This window comes from Scleropages formosus, chromosome 10 (genome assembly GCF_900964775.1).
Source record: "Scleropages formosus chromosome 10, fSclFor1.1, whole genome shotgun sequence".
NCBI classification, from domain to species: Eukaryota; Metazoa; Chordata; class Actinopteri; order Osteoglossiformes; family Osteoglossidae; genus Scleropages; species Scleropages formosus.
The window spans coordinates 16,300,310-16,325,643 of NC_041815.1; the positions used below are offsets into that span (position 1 = coordinate 16,300,310).

General features: G+C 40.5%; 1 protein-coding gene across 1 annotated transcript; it reads left to right on the plus strand.

The window, feature by feature from the left end:
• Positions 1–3,855: 3,855 nt before the first annotated feature.
• Positions 3,856–24,959, plus strand: LOC108928740 (alpha-2-macroglobulin-like). The gene is made up of 36 exons (XM_029255587.1): positions 3,856–4,006; positions 6,129–6,309; positions 6,809–6,965; positions 7,263–7,315; positions 7,611–7,631; positions 8,074–8,242; positions 8,555–8,639; positions 8,820–8,931; positions 10,143–10,257; positions 10,409–10,521; positions 10,987–11,142; positions 11,558–11,809; positions 12,105–12,168; positions 12,374–12,519; positions 12,857–13,006; positions 13,606–13,806; positions 13,941–14,025; positions 14,147–14,348; positions 14,903–15,128; positions 15,526–15,652; positions 15,850–15,971; positions 16,639–16,690; positions 16,828–16,911; positions 17,201–17,377; positions 18,781–18,862; positions 19,419–19,575; positions 19,911–19,985; positions 21,272–21,434; positions 21,518–21,714; positions 22,577–22,792; positions 22,902–23,020; positions 23,301–23,391; positions 23,524–23,592; positions 23,835–23,940; positions 24,501–24,542; positions 24,782–24,959. Exons 1-36 carry the CDS (start codon positions 3,918–3,920, stop codon positions 24,802–24,804), a joined length of 4,479 nt encoding a protein of 1,492 aa, XP_029111420.1. The 5' UTR covers positions 3,856–3,917; the 3' UTR covers positions 24,805–24,959.
• Positions 24,960–25,334: the final 375 nt, after the last annotated feature.

Below are 25,334 nucleotides of genomic sequence, written 5' to 3' on the forward strand. Positions count from 1 at the left end.
GGTTCAAAAGCCCCTTATGAAGAAAATAAAATCAAGGCTTTCGTTTACCCCACCCAGTATGGGGTCACCGGGGCCCCACCCTGGAGCCAGGCCTGGGGGGTGCTCGCATGCGAGCGCCTAGTGGCCAGGTCTATGCCCACGGGGCCTGGCCGGGCTCAGCCTGAAGCCATGACGTGGAGCCGCTCTTCGGTGGGCTCACCACCTGCCGGAGAGACCGTAAGGGGCCGGTGCATTGTGATTTGGGCAGTGGTCGGGGCTGAGTGCCTGGCCGACCCAAACCTCGGGCGCCAACTCTGGTTTTTGGGACTTGGAATGTCACCTCGCTGGCGGGGAAGGAGCCTGAGCTGGTGCGGGAAGTTGAGAGATACCGTCTAGATATAGTCGGGCTCACTTCCACTCACAGCTTGGGTTCTGGAACCACTCTTCTCGACCAAGGGTGGACTCTCCACTATTCTGGCGTTGCCCAGGGTGAGAGGCGGCGGGCGGGTGTGGGCTTATTAATAGCCCCCCAGTTTAGCCGCCATGTGTCGGAGTCTACCCCGGTGAATGAGAGGGTCATCTCCCTGCGCCTTCTCCCTGCGCGGTCTCTCACTGTCGTTTGTGCTTATGTGCCTAGCGGCAGTGTAGAGTACCCGGCCTTTTTGGAGTCCCTGGAGGGCGTGCTGGAAAGAGCTCCCACTGGGGACTCTGTCGTTCTACTGGGGGACTTTAACGCCCACATGGGCAGCGACAGTGACACCTGGAGGGGCGTGATTGGGAGGAACGGCCTCCTTGATCTGAACCCGAGCTGTGAATTGTTATTGGATTTCTGTGCTAGTCACGGTTTATCCATAACGAACACCATGTTCATGCATAAGGGTGTCCATCAGTGCACTTGGCACCAGGACACCCTAGGTCGGAGGTCGATGATCGACTTTGTAGTCGTTTCTTCTGAGCTTCGGCCATATGTCTTGGACACGCGGGTGAAGAGAGGGGCTGAGCTGTCAACTGATCACCACCTGGTGGTGAGTTGGATTCGATGGCAGGGGAAAAAGCTGGACAGACCTAGCAGGCCCAAACGCATAGTGAGGGTCTGTTGGGAACGTTTGGCGGAGGCCCCTGTCAGAGAGGTCTTCAACTCCCACCTCCGAAGAGCTTCAACCAAGTCCCGAGGGAGGTGGGGGACATTGAGTCTGAATGGACTATGTTCCACACCTCCATTGTCGGGGCGGCGATTCGGAGCTGCGGCCATAAGGTCTCCGGTGCCTGTCGCGGCGGCAATCCCCGAACACGGTGGTGGACACCGGAAGTAAGGGATGCCGTCAAGCTGAAGAAGGAGTTCTATCCGGCCTGGCTGGCTCATGGGACTCCTGAAGCAGCTGACGGGTACCGACGGGCCAAACGGAACGCGGCTCTGGCAGTTGCCGCGGCAAAAACTCAGACTTGGGAGGAGTTCGGTGAGGCCATGGAGGAAGACTTTCGGTCGGCCTCAAAGAGATTCTGGCAAACCGTCCCATGACTCAGAAGGGGGAAGCGGTGTTCCACAAACACTGTTTACAGTGGAAGTGGTGTGTTGCTGACCTCAGCTGAGGATGTCCTCGGGCGGTGGAAAGAGTACTTTGAGGATCTCCTCAATCCCTCCGACATGCCTTCCGTAGAGGAAGCTGAGGCTGGGGACTTGGAGGGGGACTCATCCATTACCCTGGCTGAAGTTGCTGAGGTAGTCAAAAAACTCCTTGGTGGCAAGGCTCCGGGGGTGGATGAGATTCGCCCCGAGTTTCTCAAGTGTCTGGATGTTGTGGGGCTGTCTTGGCTGACACGCCTCTGCAGCATTGCGTGGAGCTCGGGAACCGTGCCTCTGGACTGGCAGACCGGGGTGGTGGTCCCTCTTTTTAAGAAAGGGGACCGGAGATTGTGTTCCAACTACAGGGGGATCACACTCCTTAGCCTCCCTGGGAAAGTCTATGCCAGGGTACTGGAAAGGAGAATCCGACCGATAGTCGAACCTCGGATTCAGGAGGAGCAATGCGGTTTTCGCCCTGGCCGTGGAACACTGGACCAGCTCTATACCCTCACTAGGGTGCTGGAGGGTTCGTGGGAGTTTGCCCAACCAGTCCATATGTGTTTTGTGGACCTGGAGAAGGCATTCGACCGTGTCCCTCGTGGCATCCTGTGGGAGGTACTTCGGGATTATGGGGTTCGGGGCTCGCTGCTAAGGGTTGTTCGTTCCCTGTATGACCGGAGCAGGAGCTTGGTTCGCATTGCCGGGGTCTTGTTCACGAGTGAGGGAAAAATGGAGCGGCAGGTTGACGGACGGATCGGTGCGGCGTCCGCAGTAATGCGGTCATTGTACCGGTCTGTTGTGGTGAAGAGGGAGCTGAGTCATAAGGCGAAGCTCTCAATTTACCAGTCGATCTACGTTCCTACCCTCACCTATGGTCATAACCTCTGGATCATGACCAAAAGAATGAGATTGCGGATACAAGCGGCAGAAATGAGTTTCCTCCGCAGAGTGGCTGGGCGCACCCTTAGGGATAGGGTGAGGAGCTCAGTCACCCGGGTGGAGCTCGGAGTAGAGCCGCTGCTCCTCCGCATCGAGAGGAGCCAGTTGAGGTGGCTTGGGCATCTGTTCCGGATGCCTCCTGGACGCCTCTCTGGTGAGGTGTTCCGGGCATGTCCTACTGGGAGGAGGCCTCGGGGCAGACCCAGGACACGTTGGAGAGACTATGTCTCCCGGCTGTCCTGGGAACGCCTTGGGGTTTCCCCAGGGGAACTGGAGGAGGTGTGCGGGGAGAAGGAAGTCTGGAGGACTCTGCTCGGACTGCTGCCCCCGCGACCCGGTCCCGGATAGCGGAGGAAGATGGTATAGATATTGGAAAGGTAGTGGAAACTTTCCTTTCCAAAAACACAAGCTTTAAATTTAACATTTTAAACTATTTCTGAAAATGGTATTTGAACCCACACATGCAGACTCCACTCACACACTTTCTGAACCACTCATCCCATACGGGGTCGCGGGGAACTGGAGCCTACCCAGCAACACAGGGCGTAAGGCCGGAGGGGGAGGGGACGCCAGTCCATTGCAAGGCACCCCAAGTGGAACTCAAACCCCAGACCCACCGGAGAGCAGGACCCGGTCCAACCCACTGTGCCACCGCGCCCCAGACCCAACTCAATTACCATTTACTACTGTAACCACACAGCTATGTTATCATCTGGTATAACTAGGTACAGATAGGTTTTCAATGAGAGGAAAAAGGTCATGATGTCTAAGCATTAAATTCTATTTGATGCAACAACATGCATTTTGAAAGGAGTCGTACAGTATATGCAAGTACTCATCATCACGTAGTATACCTGTAATGACTAGGGCCCTTTGGAGCATTTAAAGGTCGGATTCCTTTTTCACAAGGGACATGGACAGGCTTTGAATTTGATTCGGGGAACAGCTGGTAGTGCAGTGGTTAAAGCTGCTGTTGTTGTATCCAGAGGTTGCAGGTTTGATTCCCCACCTCTAGCTGTTGTACCCTAGAGCAAGGTACTTACCCTAAATTACTCCAGTAAATTTACCCAGCTGTGTAAATGGGTAAATAATTGTAATCTTAACATTGTGAGTTGCTTTGGGAAAAAAGCATTAGCTAAATGTAAATTTCTTGATTTTCCTTTAATGTCTACATTTACACCAAGTTTCAAACACAAACCTATAAAGCAACACTGAAAGATCTGTGAAAAATGCAGGATCACCATAAAGAGGAGAATTGGACGCCTGCCCATTGTAAACTTACACTCTATTTGATTTACCAGTATTTCCCAACAAAAATCATTACAGACAGTGATGAAAGAGCTTCATCTGAGTATAAAAAACCACAGGATGACTGAAAGGCAGATTTCCGAAGAAAACTACCTGTGAGTTTTGAGTGATATGCAGTCATATTAGGATGATTCTATTCTTCAGACCAAATATGTTTGGGTTTTTTATTGTTTTCTTGCTGCTGTCAACTGCAGACACACAAACTGTTGAAAAATCGTAAGTAAATTTTATAAAGGTTCCTTATATAAAATCTTTTTACAGAATCTCGTTAACCGTGTATACCTATCTGAAATTACTAAGTTATAAAATATTTTAGTTTCTTTTTATCAGCTTTGATGCTTTGAATTTGTTCAAGTAAGCCATATTTTTGAAAGAATACTAAATCTTGTCCTTTTACTTAATTCCTGTGAGCTAAGTGAGAGCTACATAAACAGAACTTTATGCTTCCCAAACTGTTACGAAACAAAATGCCATAAGAAAGCTGCAAATTACATAAATGTTTTTATTTCTCTTGATTTCTTCCTTATTTGCCTGACTAAATAACTAGAAAAGTTAATATTCTCAGCAGATATACAAGATACAATTTTAAAATTATTCTAAAATTTTTCAGGTAATTCACATTCTCATGACAACAAACAAAACAAAGAATCTCTCATATAAAAGACACCTCTGTAAATGAAATTTTAAGAGCCCCATGGGCACCAAAAGTTATTATCAGTTACAAAAAGTGGTAATACATATATGAATAAAGTACAAAATCTTAATCCTGTCTCATGAGAGGATGTGCAAATAAGACATTTTTACTACAGCTGGAGGTGGGATTCAAACTTGCAATCTTTGAGTTCAAAGGCATCAGCTACCAAATGAATAAGTATAAAAAAATGCAAAATAGGTGGCAATACACAGGTGCACCTGAAGATACAGGAAATACACACACACACACACACACACACTTTCTGAACCGCTTGCCCCATACGGGGTCACGGGGAACCGGAGCCTACCCGGCAACAGAGGGCATAAGGCCGGAGGGGGAGGGGACATACCCAGGATGGGATGCCAGTCCGTCGCAAGGCACCCCAAGCAAGACTCGAACCCCAGACCTACTAGAGAGCAGGACCCGGCCCAACCCACTGCGCTACCGCACCCCCTATACAGGAAACACTTCTTGAAAAATAGTTGTAACACAGATTTTTTTTACCATTACCATTACCATTCTTTCAAAACACAACTCTAAAAACTGTTTAATAAAGAGAGAGGAACTAGCTGAACATGCTGTCATCTAATAATTTTTATCCGAGGTAGCACAGAAGACTTTATTACAAGTTTTACAGTACAAGTGCATCCGAAACGCACTCTTGTATATTATTTGCACTGCTGCATGTGTTTGTGATACTGTTGTTGTTTATTTATTACAAGTACATGACAACTGTCTTTGTCTATTCTTATATTGTTATATTATATTGTGTTCTATGTTTGGCACTGAACCACAACCAATTCCAGCATGCTACATACTGGTAGTAAAGAGTTCTAAGTTTATATATTTCAAGGAAAACTGATCACAATTGCAGCTGTAAAGTATTGTGTGTTTTTCAACTCTTAGTGACCACTGGGATAGCATGCCTCCAGAATTTTCTGTCCTTCACCTATGTTGTTAGGTTGTGAAGATCATTGTTAGATAACATCAGAGTTAGCTACGTTCTAAGATCCTAAACTTCATAACATCTGCTGTGGGCTGTTTTTGTAATATGTTGTATAACAGAGACAGTGACTTACAGAGTGGGAAAGCACAATTCATAGATTTAGAAGTTATTAAAATTATATCTACCTGATCTCCTATGGTGCAATTTACTCATGCAATATTAGCCTCTGTGTTTGCAGACATCCAAAGAAAAAGAAAAAAAAAATCATTATTGCTTTTTTGGAGATTATGGGTAAATTGCAGGTGTCAGGGAGAAAATTTATTGTAGTTCATCAGGTCCAAATCTCAACTCTGATATCCTGCCTGCTCTCTCTGTGTTTGTGTGGATGTGGGCTCCCTCTCAGTGCTCCATCTCCTCACACAGTCCAAAGACGTGTTTCACATGAACTGATGATTCTGAATTGCCGAAATTGTGTACAAATATGGGAATGAGTGACTGTGATTACTGTGCACTGAGTACTGTGGCATTCCATTCAGAGTGCACCATGCCTGACACCCTATGCCTCACGGTTACCTCCTTCTATTTTGCAATTTTTTTCTCAGTGCGATATAGGAATATGTACTTATTGTCCTGATAACCCACCTCTGGAGTGTATGGGTGACTGTTTCCTCTCTGCTTTCCTGTTTTTTCTTTGTTAGAATGTACATGGTGGCCGTTACTTCAAACACTGTGAGTGGTAGCACAGAGACATTATGTGCTCAACTTCTACCGAAGGATTCAGTCACATTTACAATCGTCTTAAAAGTGAACGGTGAGAGAGACAGATTCCTGCTGAATGAAACAGTGAGCGAGGACTTCAGCCAGTGTGTGTCTTTCCAGGTTAGTTTGCTGTTCTCTCTCTGAGCCTCTATCCAGATAATAGTTATCCATGATGAAATATAACTGAGCTCAGCATATTGCTATAGTTGATGCACCTTCTGTTACCTTTACGTGTCAAAGGACATGTACACACTGTGCAGGGTTATGCAGAGTTCTTCAGATGTCAGAACGTCAACAGTAAAATAAAAGGCTGGAGCTCTCAAATCACCTAAATCAAAAATGGAAATTTCACTTATGGTCTCATTTGCAATCCTCCATGACTGGTGAGCCTCGTATGTACAGTTCTGTGCACAGGTCTGGGCAGCAGTAGTCAAATTGTAAGTTTTCCCTGTATTTTAGCAAATAAATAGTCATTGTAGATCAAATTGTGAAGGAAAATGTCATACAGAGGTTATTTTAACTTTTATCACTTAGAAAATTTCACCAGGGATGCCCAAACTTTGCACACAACTGTATTCAATATCGTGTCCATTATGCACTCCTGGGTATTTCTTTTTAGGTTCCTGCTGTGTCCACTGCCACAATAGCCACCATACATGCTACTGTCCGCAGTCCAACTGAGACTCTGGAGAATACGACCAAGATCCTCATCAATACCCACACCAGCTTTGCTATCATCCAAACTGACAAACCTATCTATAAACCAGGACAGACAGGTCAGGATACACTGGTAACCTTTCACTGGTTACTGGTATACTTTCCTGTTGATCTCTAATTTCCCAATTCACAAGTAAGATAACTGAGATAACTCGGTTGAAGACACTAGCCTTGATTTTTAAGCCTAAAGAAAATTTTGATTATTTCTACATGCTATATGTGTAATTACAAATATTTCTACATGTATCAGTTTTAATCTGGCCAGTAATATTACTCACTAACACAAAGCATAACCTGTACTATAATATGTGTGTATGAATTTTTATTAGGTGAATAGTTATATTACTTTTTTTCAGTAATGTTCCGCATTGTGACACTGGACGACAATATTTTGCCTTTCAACAAATTGGTGAGTTTTCTATGTGATTTTTATGATGTGAAACATGCATAGCATCAAATCTTTTACTGTAGCTTTAAATGAAAGTGGAGTGAAAAGATTGACTGAAAAGAACCTTGTGGAGTGAAATCTCAGCAGTAAATCAACATGTCAACAGTCAAATTTCACTTAAACAAATATTTACTCAGAGCTTCAGAACAAATAAGAGCTCAAGGCTTGACAGCAAAAAAAACAAATCTAAATTCAAATGCGAAGGTTTTCTCTCAATCTGTTGAACGGATTTTTTTTTTTTTTTTTTTTTTTGCAGTATCCCACTGTGGCACTAAAGGTAAGATGGTATGGCTGAAACTACAGTACACCTTCTGCTGTGCACCCTATTACCACATTTGGCTACATCTGAATTACTCATCTTGGCCTTTACACTTTGCTCAGGTGGGCCACATTTTGCAGGATTCTTAAAAGCAATTGAAGAGAGGATAAGACAATTCAAAGTGAAATACCAACATTTTGAAATACCAGTTACAGTATATATATATATATATATATATATATATATATTATATAGTGATACAAAAATAAAAATCCGAGTGCTGAGAAACACAAGCTGCTTCTTGCTGAAAAGGCTCAATCTTTATTCCATTTATGTCCGCCTAGCAATCAAAGCTGGCACATTTTTTAAAGTTCTTTTGAAACACAGCTGTAAATTATTGCTGAAAATGTAGTTTTCAAAGGGACCTAAAAACTCAGACTGTCCTTTTGCTCCGGAACAGGACCCAAACAACAATCGCATTGTCCAGTGGCTAAACCAGTCATCTGCCAGTGGAATACTTGACTTCTCTTATCCCATGACCCCCGAGGCAGTGCAGGGGGTCTATGTCATCAATGCGTGGGACAAGCAAGGGAGGGAAACCTCTCGTACATTTAAAATTGAAAGATATGGTGAGGACGCCTTTATTTACATATTGACCTCGTGTCTCTTATCTCAGGCTTATATAATAACACAAAACATCATAAATGTAGAATCTTTTTCACAAAGTCCAAGTCTGACCCAACAAGAATTCACAAAAAGTCAATTAAAAAGTAATTTAAGAATAATTTAACAGACTAAAGGTTTTTCTTCAAAAAGAAGTACAAAATATTACAATTTTTTAGTTTTTTTTTATTTTTCAATGTTAAAAATGTGTGAAAGTTTTGGCTTTGTTCTTGATTTCCTCTTCAAAATGACTGTTTGCTAATCTTTGGTTCGTATAGTTCTTCCAAAGTATGAGGTGAAAGTTCATCTTCCAGATGTAATATTTGCCCAAGACACAGAGTTAACAATGAAAGTTTGTGGAAAGTAAGTGTTGGTAAAACAGCTGTTTTTTCTGTTAATATCAACTTGTGTAATCTAAGTGCAACCTTACCAGGCTTTGTTATATCTGCATTTTACATTTTATTGAAACGACTTTCACACTTCTACCCTTTTCCTCTCGATTTTTATTTTCCTGAAAGCAGCACTTTGTATAATTGTTTCTAGGTATACTTATGGAAAGCCTGTCTTAGGATCTGTAAAGGTAGAGGTGCATCTGAGACCTACTTGGTTAACATATGGTCACCAGTCATTTCCATCCTTCAAATACAACATGAGAGTAAGTCATCTCCAGCATCTTCAACTGTCATTTTTAGCCCAAGCATTCCTAAAGCAATATGACCTCACTGAGTGTCATAATGTTTAATTATAACTTAAAAAGGGGGGTGCGGTGGCACAGTGGGTTGGACCACAGTCCTGCTCTCCAGTGGGTCTGGGGTTCAAGTCCCGCTTGGGGTGCCTTGTGACGGACTGGCGTCCCATCCTGGGTGTGTCCCCTCCCCCTCCAGCCTTACGCCCTGTGTTGCCGGGTAGGCTCCGGTTCCCCGTGACCCCATATGGGACAAGCGGTTCTGAAAATGTGTGTGTGTGTGTATAACTTAAAAAATTAATAATAGGAACATTAACACAAATAAATGAAAATCCAAGCCATTACCACAGGAGGTGAAAATAAACATATTAACACCGCATGATGCAGACACACCAGTAGTAGTTTAAGATGTTATTTTCACCGTCAGATCTTCACTCTTGCTAAAGCTGACAGCTCTCTTTTGCATAAAACTGGAGTAAGTGTCTACACAGCACTTGTTAAATAGGGGGCGATGGTATCAGAATGATCTTTGCAGCTCAGCCAGTTTTTGCTGGTTAAGAACAAATTCTCATTTCAGTTGCGAGAGACATGACAAAATATTTGTATTTCAGTACATGGGTTGTGTTAAAAAAGGCTCAGTTGGGATAGCATTGAACTGAAGATATAAAGGTCCCTGGTTCATTTCCAGGTTTTGGCAGGTCTCCAGAATGTCCATGAGGCTTTGTCTCTGTTAACCTTACGCTGAGACTGAGCAATATTTGTCTGCTCTGCCCTACAAAATGGTTCAAGTTCTGTGAGGTTAGCTTGTAGTAATGTTAGTTTTACATTTGATCATTTCAGTTTTTTCTGTTTTTTAATAAATTGTGGAGAAGTTTTTGAATATTTGTTTAGACTCACCATGCTGTTAAATTCTTTATAGATAACTGCACAATAATATCAAACTCGAAATGTAAAAAGGCATGAAACCCATCCTTTGCACATTCGTTTTTGAGAGGATTGTTTATACAAAGTCAAGTAATTTTTTGACTCACTTCAATGAAGATGGGTGATGCTTGCCTGTCATTCAAGATTTGAGTATAAGGACAGTGATCTGTAGATAGGAACAGGTGTGCTATATTCCAGAGTTTTTAATCATTGATTTGAATACTCTGACCTGTGTTCAATATTTCCTCTTAAACCAGACAAACAAGACTGGTTGTGCCACAAACATTATTAACCTGATCCCAATGAAACTAAATCAAGCTTTTCATATGAACACATTGACTTTTGACTGTGTGATCGAAGAGCATGAAACTGGTAAGTAGTACTGTAGTACATAATGATAATAACATTGAGCAGAAACATTTACAATTTCATTTTTTGAGAAAGAGTTATTATTTCTTCAATAAAATTCTTGTAGAATTACCTTTGCAAACCCATATCAAACCTATTTATCACCTTTGCTTAGGTGAGGTCCTACATGGAAGTGGCAGTGTGCAGATACAGCGGCAGGAATTTGTCATTGTCTCATTTGAAGATACAGTGTCTACTTTCAGGCCAGGGATTCCATACGAAGTCAAGGTAGAAGCCTTCGTTTTCTTACAGGAGGATTTCATTCTCTTCCGCTTTCCTGTTCTTTCACTATGTGTACGGTTGTGCTGTGTTAAATATAACATATATTCAGTGTTTTTTTTTTTACTTAACTGATAATATTTTCATGCATTTGTTAGATGTTTTTTAAATGATTTTACTATTTCAGCTTTATTTAAATACAGGCAGCAAGTTTCATAGTGGTTAAGCTTTACCACCTTGTATTTTTTGAACCTAGGTTCAGATTTGACCTCCTGTTGTTGTACCCTTGAGCAAAGTATTTTGAATTCTTTACTACAAATAGCCCAACTGTATAAATCAGTAAATAGTAATGTATTGCTGAAACATATCAGAAAAACAAATACATAGCTAAATGGGCAGAAATCTTACTATTTAGAATGTAAGGTAATTTACTTCAGTTAATCATATCTGAATATCAGTATCTTCCTTCTTCAGGTAAAAGTAACTGGTGCTAGATCCACCTTGCCTAATGCACCAGTTGTCTTAGTTGTCAATCAGGAAACTAGGTGGATGCTGACCACAGACAGCAAGGGTGTGGCAAGATTCTCATTGAATACATCCTCTTGGACAAGTGAATATGTCCGCTTAGAGGTGAAAAGTCTCTACATTGTCTGTTGTAGTTCCTTTTTGTAGGAAATTTAAAAGTGTGGATAATAGCCTTGTAGGGAAATGTCTAAGTTTAATCTGTAAATCTTTCCATACCCACTGTATTCACTTGATCACTTAACAGATGGTTTCTCTGCTAAATTGAGCAACTAATTCAGAGGAAAAAATTAAATTTTATTTTGAAGATGTTAATTTAATTGCAATCTGTTCAGTCTTCTAAGTGTGTCTTTTTTAGTGACCTAAAGCATATGTTGGTAAAAGCAGATTTCCACTAAACAGGTGATTAGCATAAATTATTTCTTTGCCATAGAAACTCTGAAAAGGTGATGGAAAGGCACAGGGAATTTTTAATGATAGAATGAGAAAAATGTTCAGAATATTGCCTTCTCTTTTTTTCCAGGCCCATTACAAGGAATACAGGTCTCCATCATATCCCTTATTTCCATCTCACATTCCTCATTTTAGCCAAACCCACTTTATTCCTGCTCACGCCTCAGTGATGAAGTTTTACTCAAAAAGCAAGAACTTTGTGAAGATCATGCAAGCTTATGGGGAGCTTCCCTGTGACCAGGAAGGACTCCTTAAGGTTAAGTACATCATTCATGGAACAGCACTGCAGAACAGTGAGGAATTCCTCAACTTTTTCTATCTGGTAAGTCTCGAGATGACAACGATGATGATCTTGACAATGATAATGACAAAACGCTATATGTGGAGTACTGGTTAAATTTTTGAGCTTGTGACAGTGGTTGAAGGCTCATACATATAAATGGAATCCTTGTGAGCTGCTTTATAAAGAAGTGGTATAAGCTAATGCAGGGTAGAACAGGAATGACTGTGCACCTCTGCAATGTTTTTCTGATGATCAGCATTCCTCTGGTCTGCACCTCTATGTATTTCCACCAGTCAATTGTTACTGACACCCTGCTACCTTTGCTGGAACTTAGGTGCTGCTGAGAGGCAGGGCTGTGCACCACGGACATCTTCAGATAGCTGTCAAAAAAGACAAAGGTGACATTACCTAAGGAGGCTAAATAGTGGTCCAATACAAACTGATTACTGAACTACTATTTGTGTTTCTACATACTGTATATGAGTGAGTGTGTGTGTGTGTGTGTGTGTGTGTGTGTGTGTGTGTGTGTGTGTGTGAACTTGTGTTGTTGACTTTACCATTACCTGTCAATGGTTGCTGTGCTACTGTCTGCTGTTTTTCTAGTGAACAAAGGTGAGTTCACACTTCAGCTACAACACACCAGAGAGCTGGTTCCATACGCTCAGGTGTTGGTCTCCACATTGCTACCAAGTGGGGAGGTAGTGGCTGACAGCTATACTGTTCCAATCCAGAAGTGCCTGAGGAACAAGGTATTCTACATCTGATTTAGATGAATCAGCATGCATGTGCTTTCGGCCTGCAATGGTCTAAATAGGTCAATCTGACTGGATACCCATCTTTTCAGTATTCCTCTGTTTTAATGTGCATTACTGACCAGTCCATGACAGAATCTGTATTCTATAATACAAGGTGTTCCTCTAGACAGAGAATATGTAACATTTACCGCAGCTACATGTCTGCAACTATTAACATGAAAGTTATTTTTTGACAGGTATTCTGAATGTGCAGAATTCAGAACTGAGAGAAAAAATCAACTTTACTGTAATTTCACGGAGTGCTGAATCCATTCATTGTTTTATGTTTTAGATTTCCCTCAAGTTCTCCTCAGACCAGGAGCTGCCAGGGGAGAAGATATCTCTGGATCTGACTGCTAACCCTGGTTCTCTCTGCTCTCTGAGGGCCGTTGATCAGAGTGTGTTGCTGATGGCACCTCATGAAGAACTGACCGTGGACTCTGTGGGTTTTAGCTTTTGCTCATTGCATTCATCCTGCTCCCAACACATATAATTATATTTTTTGGGGATCATGTTTTTAGCTATGTTAAGGAGTACCAGGTGCAGATATTCTAGAACAATCAAGACAGCTTTTTCCATGACCATAAGGCCGTGAACCAGTTGATTAAATCATACAGAAACAAAACTGGCAGTTTGTGATGGCTCTGCATCCTAACAACTAACTTCATGCCTTATGGTTTTTGATGGGGTAGTGCTGCTGCCTCAATGCCTGGGCTTTTTGTACATAAATTAGAATCCACCTTAGCGTGTGTGGAGTCGGTATGTTAGCTCTGTGTCTGTGTGGGTTTCTGCCCCACGATCCAAAGACATGTGTTTCAGATAGACTGGTCACTAAATTTTCCATTGTGTGTGTATGTGTGGCTACCATGTGATGGACTGATTTACCATCCATGGTGTACCCCCTCCTAACCTATAACTCAGTGATTCTGGGATATGCTCCAGACCGCTGCAAACAAATATTTAATTAAAGTGACTGTATTGTCAAGTTAAAAAAAGACTGAAATATAGTTAAATGAAAGCAACATTATATTTCTCTAACAGGTACTCAGAGAGCTACCATTTCAAAGGATGTCTGGGTATCCATACAATACAGAGGAAGTGGACCCACGATCGTGCTATCCCAGTACCATAGGGGTGACCCCAAGGGTTGATTGGATATATCCACCACCCAGACCTGTGCAAAAGAGATCACTGTTTCATTTTGGCTTCAGTGCTCCAAATGACATTTACAGCATTTTTAAGGTAAAGATCCTTTTTGATAAGCATTGAAAGGAGATGTGTTTGAAATGTGAATCAACATAATCTGAAAGACTTTATCTTTCCTTTCTGACCGTGACACATTTAGTTTTTTTTTCTTATTATTTTGTGTTTAACAGGAAATTGGAGTTAAGATCCTGACCAATTCTGATGTCAGAAAACCTATTATCTGTCAACCTATGTTTCCTTACCATTTTGGTCCAGGTATAGCTTTTAGTATTCTTTTCATTCACATACATGTGGTTTTCTGCCCACACATATATATGTAGTCCCGCTTGGGGTGCCTTCAGTGGTTAAACAATGTGCATTCATGTATATTCTTCAGCACGTATCCCTGCTTCTTCTGGAGGTCCAGTGCCAGATATGTTAGGGGTTGAAGGAGGTCTCCCGGGATCAGCAGTGCCCCAGGGGCCAGGAGGACCAGTGGGTGCTTCGCTCATACCTGTTGTCCAACCACTATTACCATCCTTGCAAACAGTACGCACATATTTTCCAGAAACCTGGATCTGGGATTTGGTGCCAGTGGGGTAAGTGTTACATACTGTGAAGGTTAGATGTCACATATGAAGAGATGTGGACATGTGCAGTAGTAAGTGAATAGAAGAGAGTTCATAGGAGTTTTAATTTTGTTTATATTATCCCCTGGACTATATTACTCCATCCCTTCCTGAGAAATACAGCAGAACTTAACGTTTAAAACCAGCTGACAATTGCTGCGGAACAGCAGGGAAAAAAGAAAAATCATCAAAGAAAATTGTCACAATCCTCTGTCTAAGGAGTATGTGGGGGAGTGGAGACAGGACCCGTCATGAAATGTTTGCTTTTTCACCTCATTTTATCTGTCTGTTAGTTAACAAATACATTAATCTACAGAGCTTTTACTCCTCAGTATATTGAAGCAGCAGTTTAGGTTAAATATCTCCTTCACAGGTACTGCAGCAAGCTCCCTTCTTGGCCAGAATCTGAAACCTTTCATTCCAGTTTCTTTACAGTTTTCCTCACTTAAATGCATCTGAAATGCTTACTTCAGTTGAATGTGTATGAGATGCACTGTTTTCTGTTCCTCTCTTCCTCCACACAGCGATTCAGGCTCAGCAAAGGTAGAACACACTGTGCCGGACACAATCACAAAATGGGTGGCTGGGGCGTTCTGCACCTCCCCCACAGGCTTTGGTTTAGCCCCCAACACTGACCTCACAGCCTTCCAGCCCTTCTTCGTCAGCCTCACCCTGCCTTACTCTGTCATCCGAGGTGAAGCGTTTACATTGAAAGCAACTGTGTTCAACTACCTCTCCAAATGTATCATGGTGAGTTTTCCTAGCATGTTCATCTTCTGCAGGTCTCCAACCTCCAATCAATGTCAGGTACTTCAGCCCAGCGGTAGTTGATAAACACCCCGCACAAAGAAAGAAATGAATGAAATAGTGTATACAAGAAAATGCTATATTCTACTGATGGTTTAGCCTGCTAATTTTGATACTATACTAAGTATTGAATGATGTATAATTAAGAATGGACTGATTAACATGAAGTAAAATTTCCTTTCTCAGTGACCTCAATTTAAAAGCCCATTGTAGGGTCTGTTACAGCTTCCTGCACATGAAGATGCAGAAAGTAACTATGCAGAACAGCATCAGCTGTACCTGTGGTCTACTCTGGCAGGTTATTTGGAAGTGGTGCGTATGTGTATGTGTGTCCCTTCAGGTCCAGGTCAATCTCAATGAGTCGGCCCAGTACGCAGCCCAGCCCTGTGAAGGGTGCAAGTATACCCACTGTTTGTGTGGAGAAGAAAGCAAAACGTTCAAGTGGATCCTGAAACCTGCTGATCTTGGTGTGTTAATGTTTACTACTTTTCTTGATTGTAACGTCTTTTATATTGAAAGCAGCAACATTTGTTTGTTCAGCATCTTTAATGACACCTCCAGTGGAGCTTTTCTATTGTCACGTTAATCAAGTAATATCTAATGAAGGGTTTTGAGAGCAGCATTAAGGTCTAGTTGTAAGGCCCACATTACTTGTGTTGAAAAGGGGAGGTGAGTGTAAACGTGAGAGCGGAGGCCCTGAGGACAGAGGAGCTCTGTGGCAATGAGGTGGTCACTGTGCCTGAGAGGGGACGCATTGACACCGTTGTCAGGACACTGCTGGTTGAGGTGAGTTTGGTTTCCCTCACCTAGATGCATATTCTGGGAAGAATCTCCCACACTTTTATACAGAAAATTCAAGGTACTAAAGCTACATTACTTTTTAATGTAAATTTTATGGATGATAAAGTATACCGTTTCTTTCTGACCACTAGACAAATCCATTACAGTTGCTTCCCAATTTACAGACAACTGGGACAAAAAATAAATACTAAATACTTCTACAATACTACCTTGAGCATATTACTAAAACATTCATTACTCAGAAGTTTGCAGATGAGAGTAACTGTCTTCCTTTCCTTCCAGTCTGTTGAAGAAACATGTTAGTTAATGTCAATTATGTTAGGGTTAATGAATCATAGAACACTTTTTTCTTAATATTCCCTAATCTGAAGGTTTTAATTCAACCTGTAAGTATTTTCCATAATCTTCCCTAATTGTCCTTACCATTTACATTCCAGTATTTGGAAGATGCTCTCATCCCAAGCAACATACAGCTCAGAGTAAACAAAAGTGCCCACAACAGAGGGCTTCTATACATACGCACTCTTTTTGAAACCGTTTATTTGCTCAAGACAGCATTGTCATAGTGCACATATTCTACCAGCTATCTAAACTAAAGAAATTAGAAGTAAAATAAAAGATGACAAAGGTTTCTATTTTTTTTCTCCTTCAGGCTGAGGGAACAACAGAGACCATCACCCATAATGCATTAGTATGCCCTGCAGGTAAGCAACTCATTAACACAGATTAGGAACTGGTAGACATAAAATACAATTGTGCACCCTTTGAGCAGAAACTGTTGCATATTTGTTGAATCATTTCTTGGTGGACTGTTCATCATTTTATTGTTGTTCTCTTCCAGAGAACCCAGTGGAGAGGGTCATTTCTTTAAAGCTCCCAGAAGTATATATTAACGGTTCTGTGAAAGCCTTCCTATCAGTTCTTGGTAAGTTTATGTAATTGATATAACACACAATAACATAAATAACATAAAACACTTTTTTAATTCAAACATAGAGCTTTATAGCGCTTAAGCCTTGGATATTTTTAGTAACATTTCTTACTCATCATATAACCAGCATGCAAAAAATGTTGGGAAGCAGCCTGAAACATTAATCTTGGAGCTGTTAGCCAGGTATTTAATCAAGGTAATTAGAAGCTGATCAGGTGTTCAACTAGTTGATAAATTTTTTTGCGTAGAATTATGGCATTAATCGTTTTCTCTGACTGAACAGGCGATTTAATGGGTCAAGCCATGAAGAACTTGGGTAACCTACTGGCCATGCCATTTGGTTGTGGGGAGCAGAACATGGTCCTGTTTGTCCCCAACATCTATATTCTCAACTACCTGGAGAGCACCAAGCAGCTGACTGAGGAGATCAAGGCCAAAGCTACTCGTTTTCTGGAGAGTGGTAAGAAGTTGGAGGCAGATTTTGGACTATTATTACTTTTACTGATGTGAAAATAATAGCTATTTCTTTTAAAATGTGTACAGTTAAAAAATATGCCATTGTATATTTGATGTACCTTTCAAGCCTACACTCAAGCAAGGTACTCTTATCCCTGTTATTCCTAATCTGTTTACTCCTGAAATCAGATGTTATGGCAGAAATCCAGATAACAAGTAGAATTACATTGGAAAAATCCTTTCAGATATCTTTGATAGCTGCGCTGGTGGAGGACCTGCTCTGCTAGAGTTGCGTTCGATGAGCAGTGCCAGTGTGTTCCTAATGGTTTGTCGCTCGCTCTCCAAGCTTCTTGTAGGTGATGCAGAGCCATGTCATCCATGGCAGTCAACTTGTTGTTTTACTGGGATTCAGCACCCCTGTGACAGCAGCCTGGTTTTTCTGTGTTCAGTTAGGCTTTAATCTTTAACTCTTAAGCAAGGTATCATTAGTAAGAGGAATCAGAATAGTAGGTAGAGACTCAAACTCTTGGTCTCTGGTCCCTGACCATTTATCACTCCAGGGAAAATCTGTTCAATATATACAAAAAGGTTCTTATAACAGGTCATATTGTTGTTATGAGGAGGGTTTACAAATGTTGTCAGGAACACAATATTTGTTGCATATGGACAGAGACAGAGGACAAGTTGAGTGTGGCATGTGGAACCCATGGGAGAAGTGGTGTGTACATGGTGATCTGTCATCTTTTCCACGTGCTTTTTCAAGTGTGTGCATGTGTATGCGTAGTGATGTTGCAGTCCTGGTTCTGTTTCCCACGTGTGCCATATTAACGAAATCTGCATTTTTTTTGTCTTTTACCACATTTAATGCACTTTAGCACTTTGAGCTTTAGTTCCTATGAGCAAGTCTCTTACATTTCACCCATTTTCCATTTTATTCCATGTTCTTCTCTTTTTTAAAACTCATATTTACAATAACTTGCACAGAAAAAGGACAAACAATGGAAAGTAGAGAGAAAGAAATATGCGAGTACCCACAAAACTTGGCGCAATGCAGGTTCCTTTAAAGCCAGTATGTAACCGAGAATGGGTACACACTGCTCATCAGCCAGTGCATCTCACACAGGCATAATTTTTAACTGCAATTTCACCTCACATGGCTCGGATGCCTCTTCCCATGCCGTATAGCTGAAAATTTTGATATTGATAAAGAAACATGCTATTTATGGTACTGTGAAAACCAGGGGATGAAAGTATTACCATCAATTGCTCCAGTAAGAATACTCTGTTGTATGAAAGGATAAAAGAATTTTAGTTTTAACTATCAACTGAATATGAGCGCTACAGAACTAAATTGTTCATACCTACAATGGAATTAAAGGTTGATTTGTAGGTGTTTCTGTTCTGCAGGCTACCAAAAAGAGCTAAACTACAAGCATGATGATGGATCTTACAGCGCTTTTGGGAAGAGTGACCAGTCTGGTAACACCTGGTCAGTCTACATGATTTCAGCCATAGGCTGAGACTGAAAGTCTTCTATGCTTAATTCCCAGCACCCTCTTCCATAGATGTCTCCAATATATGCAAGCTTATTTTCTGCTCAGTTTAGTTTTGCATTTCTCTTTTCACTGGACTCACTTGGTCTCCATTCTAACTGATTGGTGATGCAGAACATGAAGCCATTCTCCAGTTGTGAAGACTGAACAATATCCCTCTCAACCAGTGGGTTTGGTTTAATGAGCCGAACCTTAGCCTTTCCATCACTTCCAGCATCTGTAAAGAAATGAATTCTCTGTAATTTTTCTCGGATGTGTATTAAACTGTAGGGGCTGGAGGTGTATTATTTAAGGACCCGGGCTTGTAACCTGAAAGTTTCAAGCCCATTACAATTGCTGCTACTTTAGTATGCTTATGTTACATGGTACTTACATTGGATGTCTCCATAAATACCTTACTGTCTAAAAGGGTTTAATGCTTTACATTGCTTTAAATAAACATAGCAGCATAAAAAATGATCATTACTTCATTATTATTAATGTTTTCCCCAGGCTCACGGCATTTGTGCTCAAGTCATTTGGAGGAGCAAGGCCATACATCTTTGTCGATCCCAAACATATCAGTGATGCCAGGGCATGGCTGGCTCAGCATCAGCAAATCGATGGCTGTTTCAGGGCTGTTGGAAAGCTGTTTAACAACAGAATGAAGGTGGGAATTGCACTTTGCACAGTGCAGAAATTCTATGTAAAAACAACACTTGCATGAATGCACATTTGCACATTACAGAAGAAAATCTGGAAAAATAGCATTTGACCCAGCTTGGAATTTTGCAGGCAAAATTTTGTAATGGGTTTCAGATGGAATGTCTTAGTCTTCCACAGCAAGCACCTTCTCCTATATGGACTCCTTTATGTCAGCGAATACAGTCGGCTGGACAATTCACCTGAATTCACTGAAAACTCTGCAGCTGGGATGTTAGGTAGTTGAGTGTAACAGACAATGCTCGATGTTACACACAGTGGTAAAAGTTGTCATTTTTACAGGGTGGAGTCAGTGATAAGATCTCCCTCACTGCTTACATCACTGCTGCACTTCTTGAACTGGACAGAAGTGCCTCCGTGAGTAGCCTGACACTGTTTTGCTACATAAATACTTGTAAAATATCAATATCCATTCAACTATCGGAAACATTAACAAATAGTGTGATTTGCCACCTTGTATACAGCATAATTGTTAAATCACAATTGAAATGTTTTTGCTAAAGATACTGGCAATTCATTATATGCATCTTGCATATTTGGAAATTGTATTTTCTTTTGATCTGCAAAAGAATCTCCATCCACAAATATGTGTTTTACTCAAGTATCCAGCTTACTTTTAGTAGAAAAGGTAACATTTGACCTGCATCCTAATTCTAATAAATTCTGAAACTTTTGGTCTTTTTTTGGACCACAGTGCTACATGACCACCACTGCTAGATATTGTTACTTATATAATGTAACCTCTTGTACAGTTTTTACTTCAGTCTGTAAGTATTTGCTTCTTCTAACTACAGTGGTTCTTCATCTTATGAATATTTGGGTTACAAATTTTACAAAGACAAATATTTTCGAATTTATTTCCAAATTAACAAATTTAAAATATCTTGAAGTTAAAATATTAAAGTCAAAAATCTTCAAAAGTATATCTACTATAGCCATATTCAAGATTTTTACATAACTTTAGGCTGGTAGTCTTTTAAATTGACAGATTTTTCCCTACAAGGTCATATAGCCACCCTGACCACCATGTAATAACCACTTGATTCCAGTTTTATTGTAGACTCTGGACAGTGCAACTTTACATTGGACAACCAGTTATTTGAAATTAATAAAAAAAATTAAAGTACAATATTAAATAGCAAGTAAGGAATGTAATAAGTGGTACAAATATAAAATACATTGATTTTGTAATGAGTAGAAATAACTTTTACTCTGGTTTTTAATTAATTTTTTATGACAGATTTTCTGTTTTGGAACTTATTTTTTGTTAATAGTGTTAATTTAATCCCCTCGCAACAGAATTTTTGCCTAACGGGGTGATTTCACATAACAAATGAACCCCATTAAAGGAGGGGTGTGTACATGTTAATAGTAAAGAGAAGACAAGCCTTGCAAATTCAAAGAGCCTGTGTAATGAATAGAGCTGCTGCCTTGTACCTGAAGTTAAAATCCCTTCAAATCTTGAAGTTTGATTTGAAGTTCAAATCCCTTCTCCAAATAGGTAAATAACTGCAAGTAGCTTAACATTCTGAGGTGTTTTGCAGAAAAGTGTCTACTAAATAAAATTAAATTTTCTTCCCTCCTAATGGTACAGTCCCAAAACCATCTTTGTTGAAAATTTTAATCCATTGTCTTTTCTCCAGGATCAAATGGTGGCAAGGAGCTTGCATTGTCTGAGAGCTGCCTCTTACCAGCTGGACAACCTCTACACCACTGCCTTGCTCTCCTACACCTTTACACTGGCTGGGGACCAGGAGATGAGGGACAAGCTAATCACCCACCTTGCCAAGGAGGCCAAAACAACAGGTATCCTCTCAATGTGTAATTAATATTAATAAGGCTAATGAATTCTCTGCTGACTGTAATGACCATATGCAACTGTTCTTAAGGAGGGTCCTGCCACTGGGAATACACAGATGCATCAAGCAAGAAGACAGATTCTCTGGAGGTGGAGATGACCTCCTACGTGCTCCTTGCCCTGCTTTCAGGTCCACAGCTACCAGATTTCGGCCTGGACTATGCCTCAAGTATTGTTCGCTGGCTGGTCCAGCAACAGAACCCTTATGGTGGGTTCTCTTCTACACAGGTGCTGAAACACCCCATGGTCCCTCTCTTTCTCATTGTCATGTTCCCTATGCTACTGTCATGTTAAATTGATCTCACTAATGTCACCATTATCACATGGTAATATAATAATAATAATAATAATAGTAACAAATAACACCTTTGCATTTTCTTTCTTTGTTGAAAATTAAGTAAAATATGTTGCTGTGTCCTATTTCCTGTGAGTATGAAACTAGAATGGAAAGAAATATGCCTTTATTAGTCTCAGTCTGTGTAGGTTTTGAGGTGTTTTGAACCAGTTTGAAAATTGTCACAACCACAATATGGCATATCATGATTCATACCATGACCCAAGTTGTGTTGATCACTGTTTTAACTAGAAATGTACAGTTAAGAGTACAGCTGAGCACAGAGTTAAGAATTGTCTCTAAAGATCACGAGTAAGAGTAGTACTTTTCTGTTTGACACTGGCCACTCATTTCATTATTTGGGACTTTGGGAAAAGTAAGAGCATGGGCAAGCATAGAAAATAAAATAAAAAGATGACAAGACATTGAGGTGAAGAATGGAGTTAAAAACTGTTGTCTAAAAGGTAGAGAGCATAACAGAAAACTATAGTCTTATAATTTATATAGTCTCTATAATCTGGGCTGTGTTGAGAAGCAGGAGCAAGCTACCAACCAGAGGAGGGGTGTACATGTAGTGTGAGACAGAGAGAAAAAATGTCTTGTACAATTTGAGTAGGTATACGGTCGAAACAAGCCAGTAGCCCACAGTAGTGTTCAACTGCAAGAGGATATCAGTTTATCACCGAAACACTCCCCCGAAACAATAAGTGCAGTTATTCTGTGTCCCCTACCCCTATACTACCTCTGGTTCTCCAGGACACAGTGGTGGCCCTGCAGGCTCTGTCACTGTATAGCGCTGCTACCTTCAGCCCAGAGGGTGACACTACTGTGACCGTGACTTCTGGTGGTGGATACAAGCGAGAGTTTGTGGTTAATCGGCACAATAGGCTGCTGTACCAGGAGGAGCGACTGACAGAGGTACCAGGGGACTACAACGTAAAAGCAGAAGGCAAGGGCTGCACACTTGTGCAGGTATATACCATGCTTAATAAAAATTCAAATTCCCTAACACATTGCTCTTCTTGACATGAAGATTTTAAGATCTTTTTTTTCCAAGGTCACAGTTTTTTCTTTGTTTCAGATTGCACTACATTACAACATTCCTCCTCCTGCAGACTTTTCTGCTTTCAGTATAACAGCCAAGGTAGAGGGGTCCTGTAACAGCACAAGAAAGGCCTTAACTGTGACAGTGGAAGTGAGGCAAGTTTATAGCCTACTCTGATCTCGTACACCCTTCTAGTTCTCCACTTTTGACTATAATGTTTGTAGCTGTTTGTGAATCTTTGATTTTCTTTAACTCCTGTATAACACAGGAGTAGAAAATTACAGTACCAATTTATTTACAGCTTGAACATCCGAGTAATAAGGTGACAAACCAGCAGATCAAGTGACCCGGTATGATTAGGATCACCATGTATTATTGTATTGCCACTTTTGGAAATGTATTTTTCTTACTCATTATCTGGCACATGTATGACAGGTACAACGGTAGGCGAAAAGAAACCAACATGGCAATCCTCAGTATTAAGCTTCTGTCTGGATACCTCCTGGACAAGAACTCTGTCAATCTTGTGAGTGAGATACACCAGTACAGACACCAAGATCTTTCAAAAGACATATCAGACAACTTGATCCTGCCAGTTTTATGTTTTTTTTCCAAAAAGAATTTCGACCATACCTAAACAGTGATTTTTTTTTTTTAGCTGAAAAATCAGCATAATGTGAAGCACATTGAAGAGGGTAAAGGGCATGTTAACATATACATCGATGAGGTAAGACGAGACATTTATCAGTAGCAAATGTCAATATTCAAAAGGAACATAACACTGACATATCATCTTATCAACCAAAATCCATTTTCTCACATTCATAGGTTAAACTGAGACTTAAATAATGATTTAATATTATAAAGATCCAAGAAATTATGTCTGGGACAAAGGATACTTGCAATTTGGAGAACATACAAACATAAAAAAGAAAAATAAACAACTGACTGTCTTCACTTTTTGTGCAGCTCAAGAAAATGGTTCCCAGCAAATATTCTCTATCCATAATAGAAGATATACCTGTTAGAAATCGAAAGCCAGCTGTAGTCAAGATATATGACTACTATCAGACAAGTAAGTAATTATGGCTTTTAAATTTACATTTTGGTTACCCCAATGAAGTATTCTCACACATGGTTTTATGTATAAAACTTGCTGTAGTTAAAACAGTACGTAGTTTTTTTAAAACACTGCACATACAGGCACCAATAATCTCTGGACTACGTAACCAAAAAACTCAAAAAATGCATCCGGCACAGCCCCTTCTCATAAGGAACAATAAAGAAGCGAACTAATAAAGAACATCCTAGCAAAAGAACAATAATGAATTTAAACACCCATAAAAGTCAATACAGAATACATGGCCATTCAGTTTTTCATATGATCGGCCTTCTAATTCATGAGAAGCAAATGAGATCTACACATCTAGTGCTTCATGTTAAAAATCAAGATCATTAGGTTTACACTGATAAATTGATATTTGAGTATATTTGTATAAAAAACTACTTCTTCAACTTGTTCTAACATATTGAACCTTTTTTAAGTTTCTCCTTCTTGTTTGTCATTTTAAACTTCTGAAGTCTCTTTAAAATGCCTGTAGAAAAGACAGTATAAATATTGTGATGTCTTTCCAGGTGATGAGGCCGTCGGTGAATACAGCTCCCCATGTACTGAGGGTAAGTCTGAGGACGCATGTGAGGGGAAAGCCTTCAAATATTTTACTCAGTTCAGAGCAAGCCAGAGATCACATAAACAGTACATGATGAAAACTTGAAGAAAACAGCAACAGCTGTTTTGTCATCCTTAGGCAACACAATATTATGTTCACCAGTAACACACCTAGTAATACACACTAGAAGATAATAAAGTGTTGAGCTGTGGCATGATGTCGTTTTTTTTTTTCCTTTTTTTGCAGGTGATGAATTAAATGAGCTGTAAAAAGCATCACCCTAAAGGTCTTGATGAAGATGATTTATTCTGTTGAACATCTTATTGTCTTTTTTGACACAGTGATCCTGTGACACGGATTTTTCACTTTCCAAAATGTGGAAATGTATATCACAATAAATGTAAAAAATCTGATGCAGTTAAAATGTTACATTTGTGCAAAAGTTTGTGAACTCTTTGGAATTATCTGGATTTCTGTATGAATGGCTCCTAAAAATGACAGCATTATTTAACAAAGAACACAGACATATATACACTCATTTAATATTGCCATATCGTTATTGAACAAATTCTTTAACAAGGTCATTTTTTTTATATTTAGCGGAACCTCCTCTATTGACAATAACCTCTATCAAATGCTTTCTGGAGGTTCTGGTCAGGCATGTGAAGCACTTAGAAGGTGTTTTGTGTATATATATTTTAGGTATGTCTTTCTTGAACAGCCTGCTTCAGATCAAATCACAGCCTTTCAGTGGAACGAGGTGAGGACTCATTTACTCGTTCATACTGTAGCGCACTGC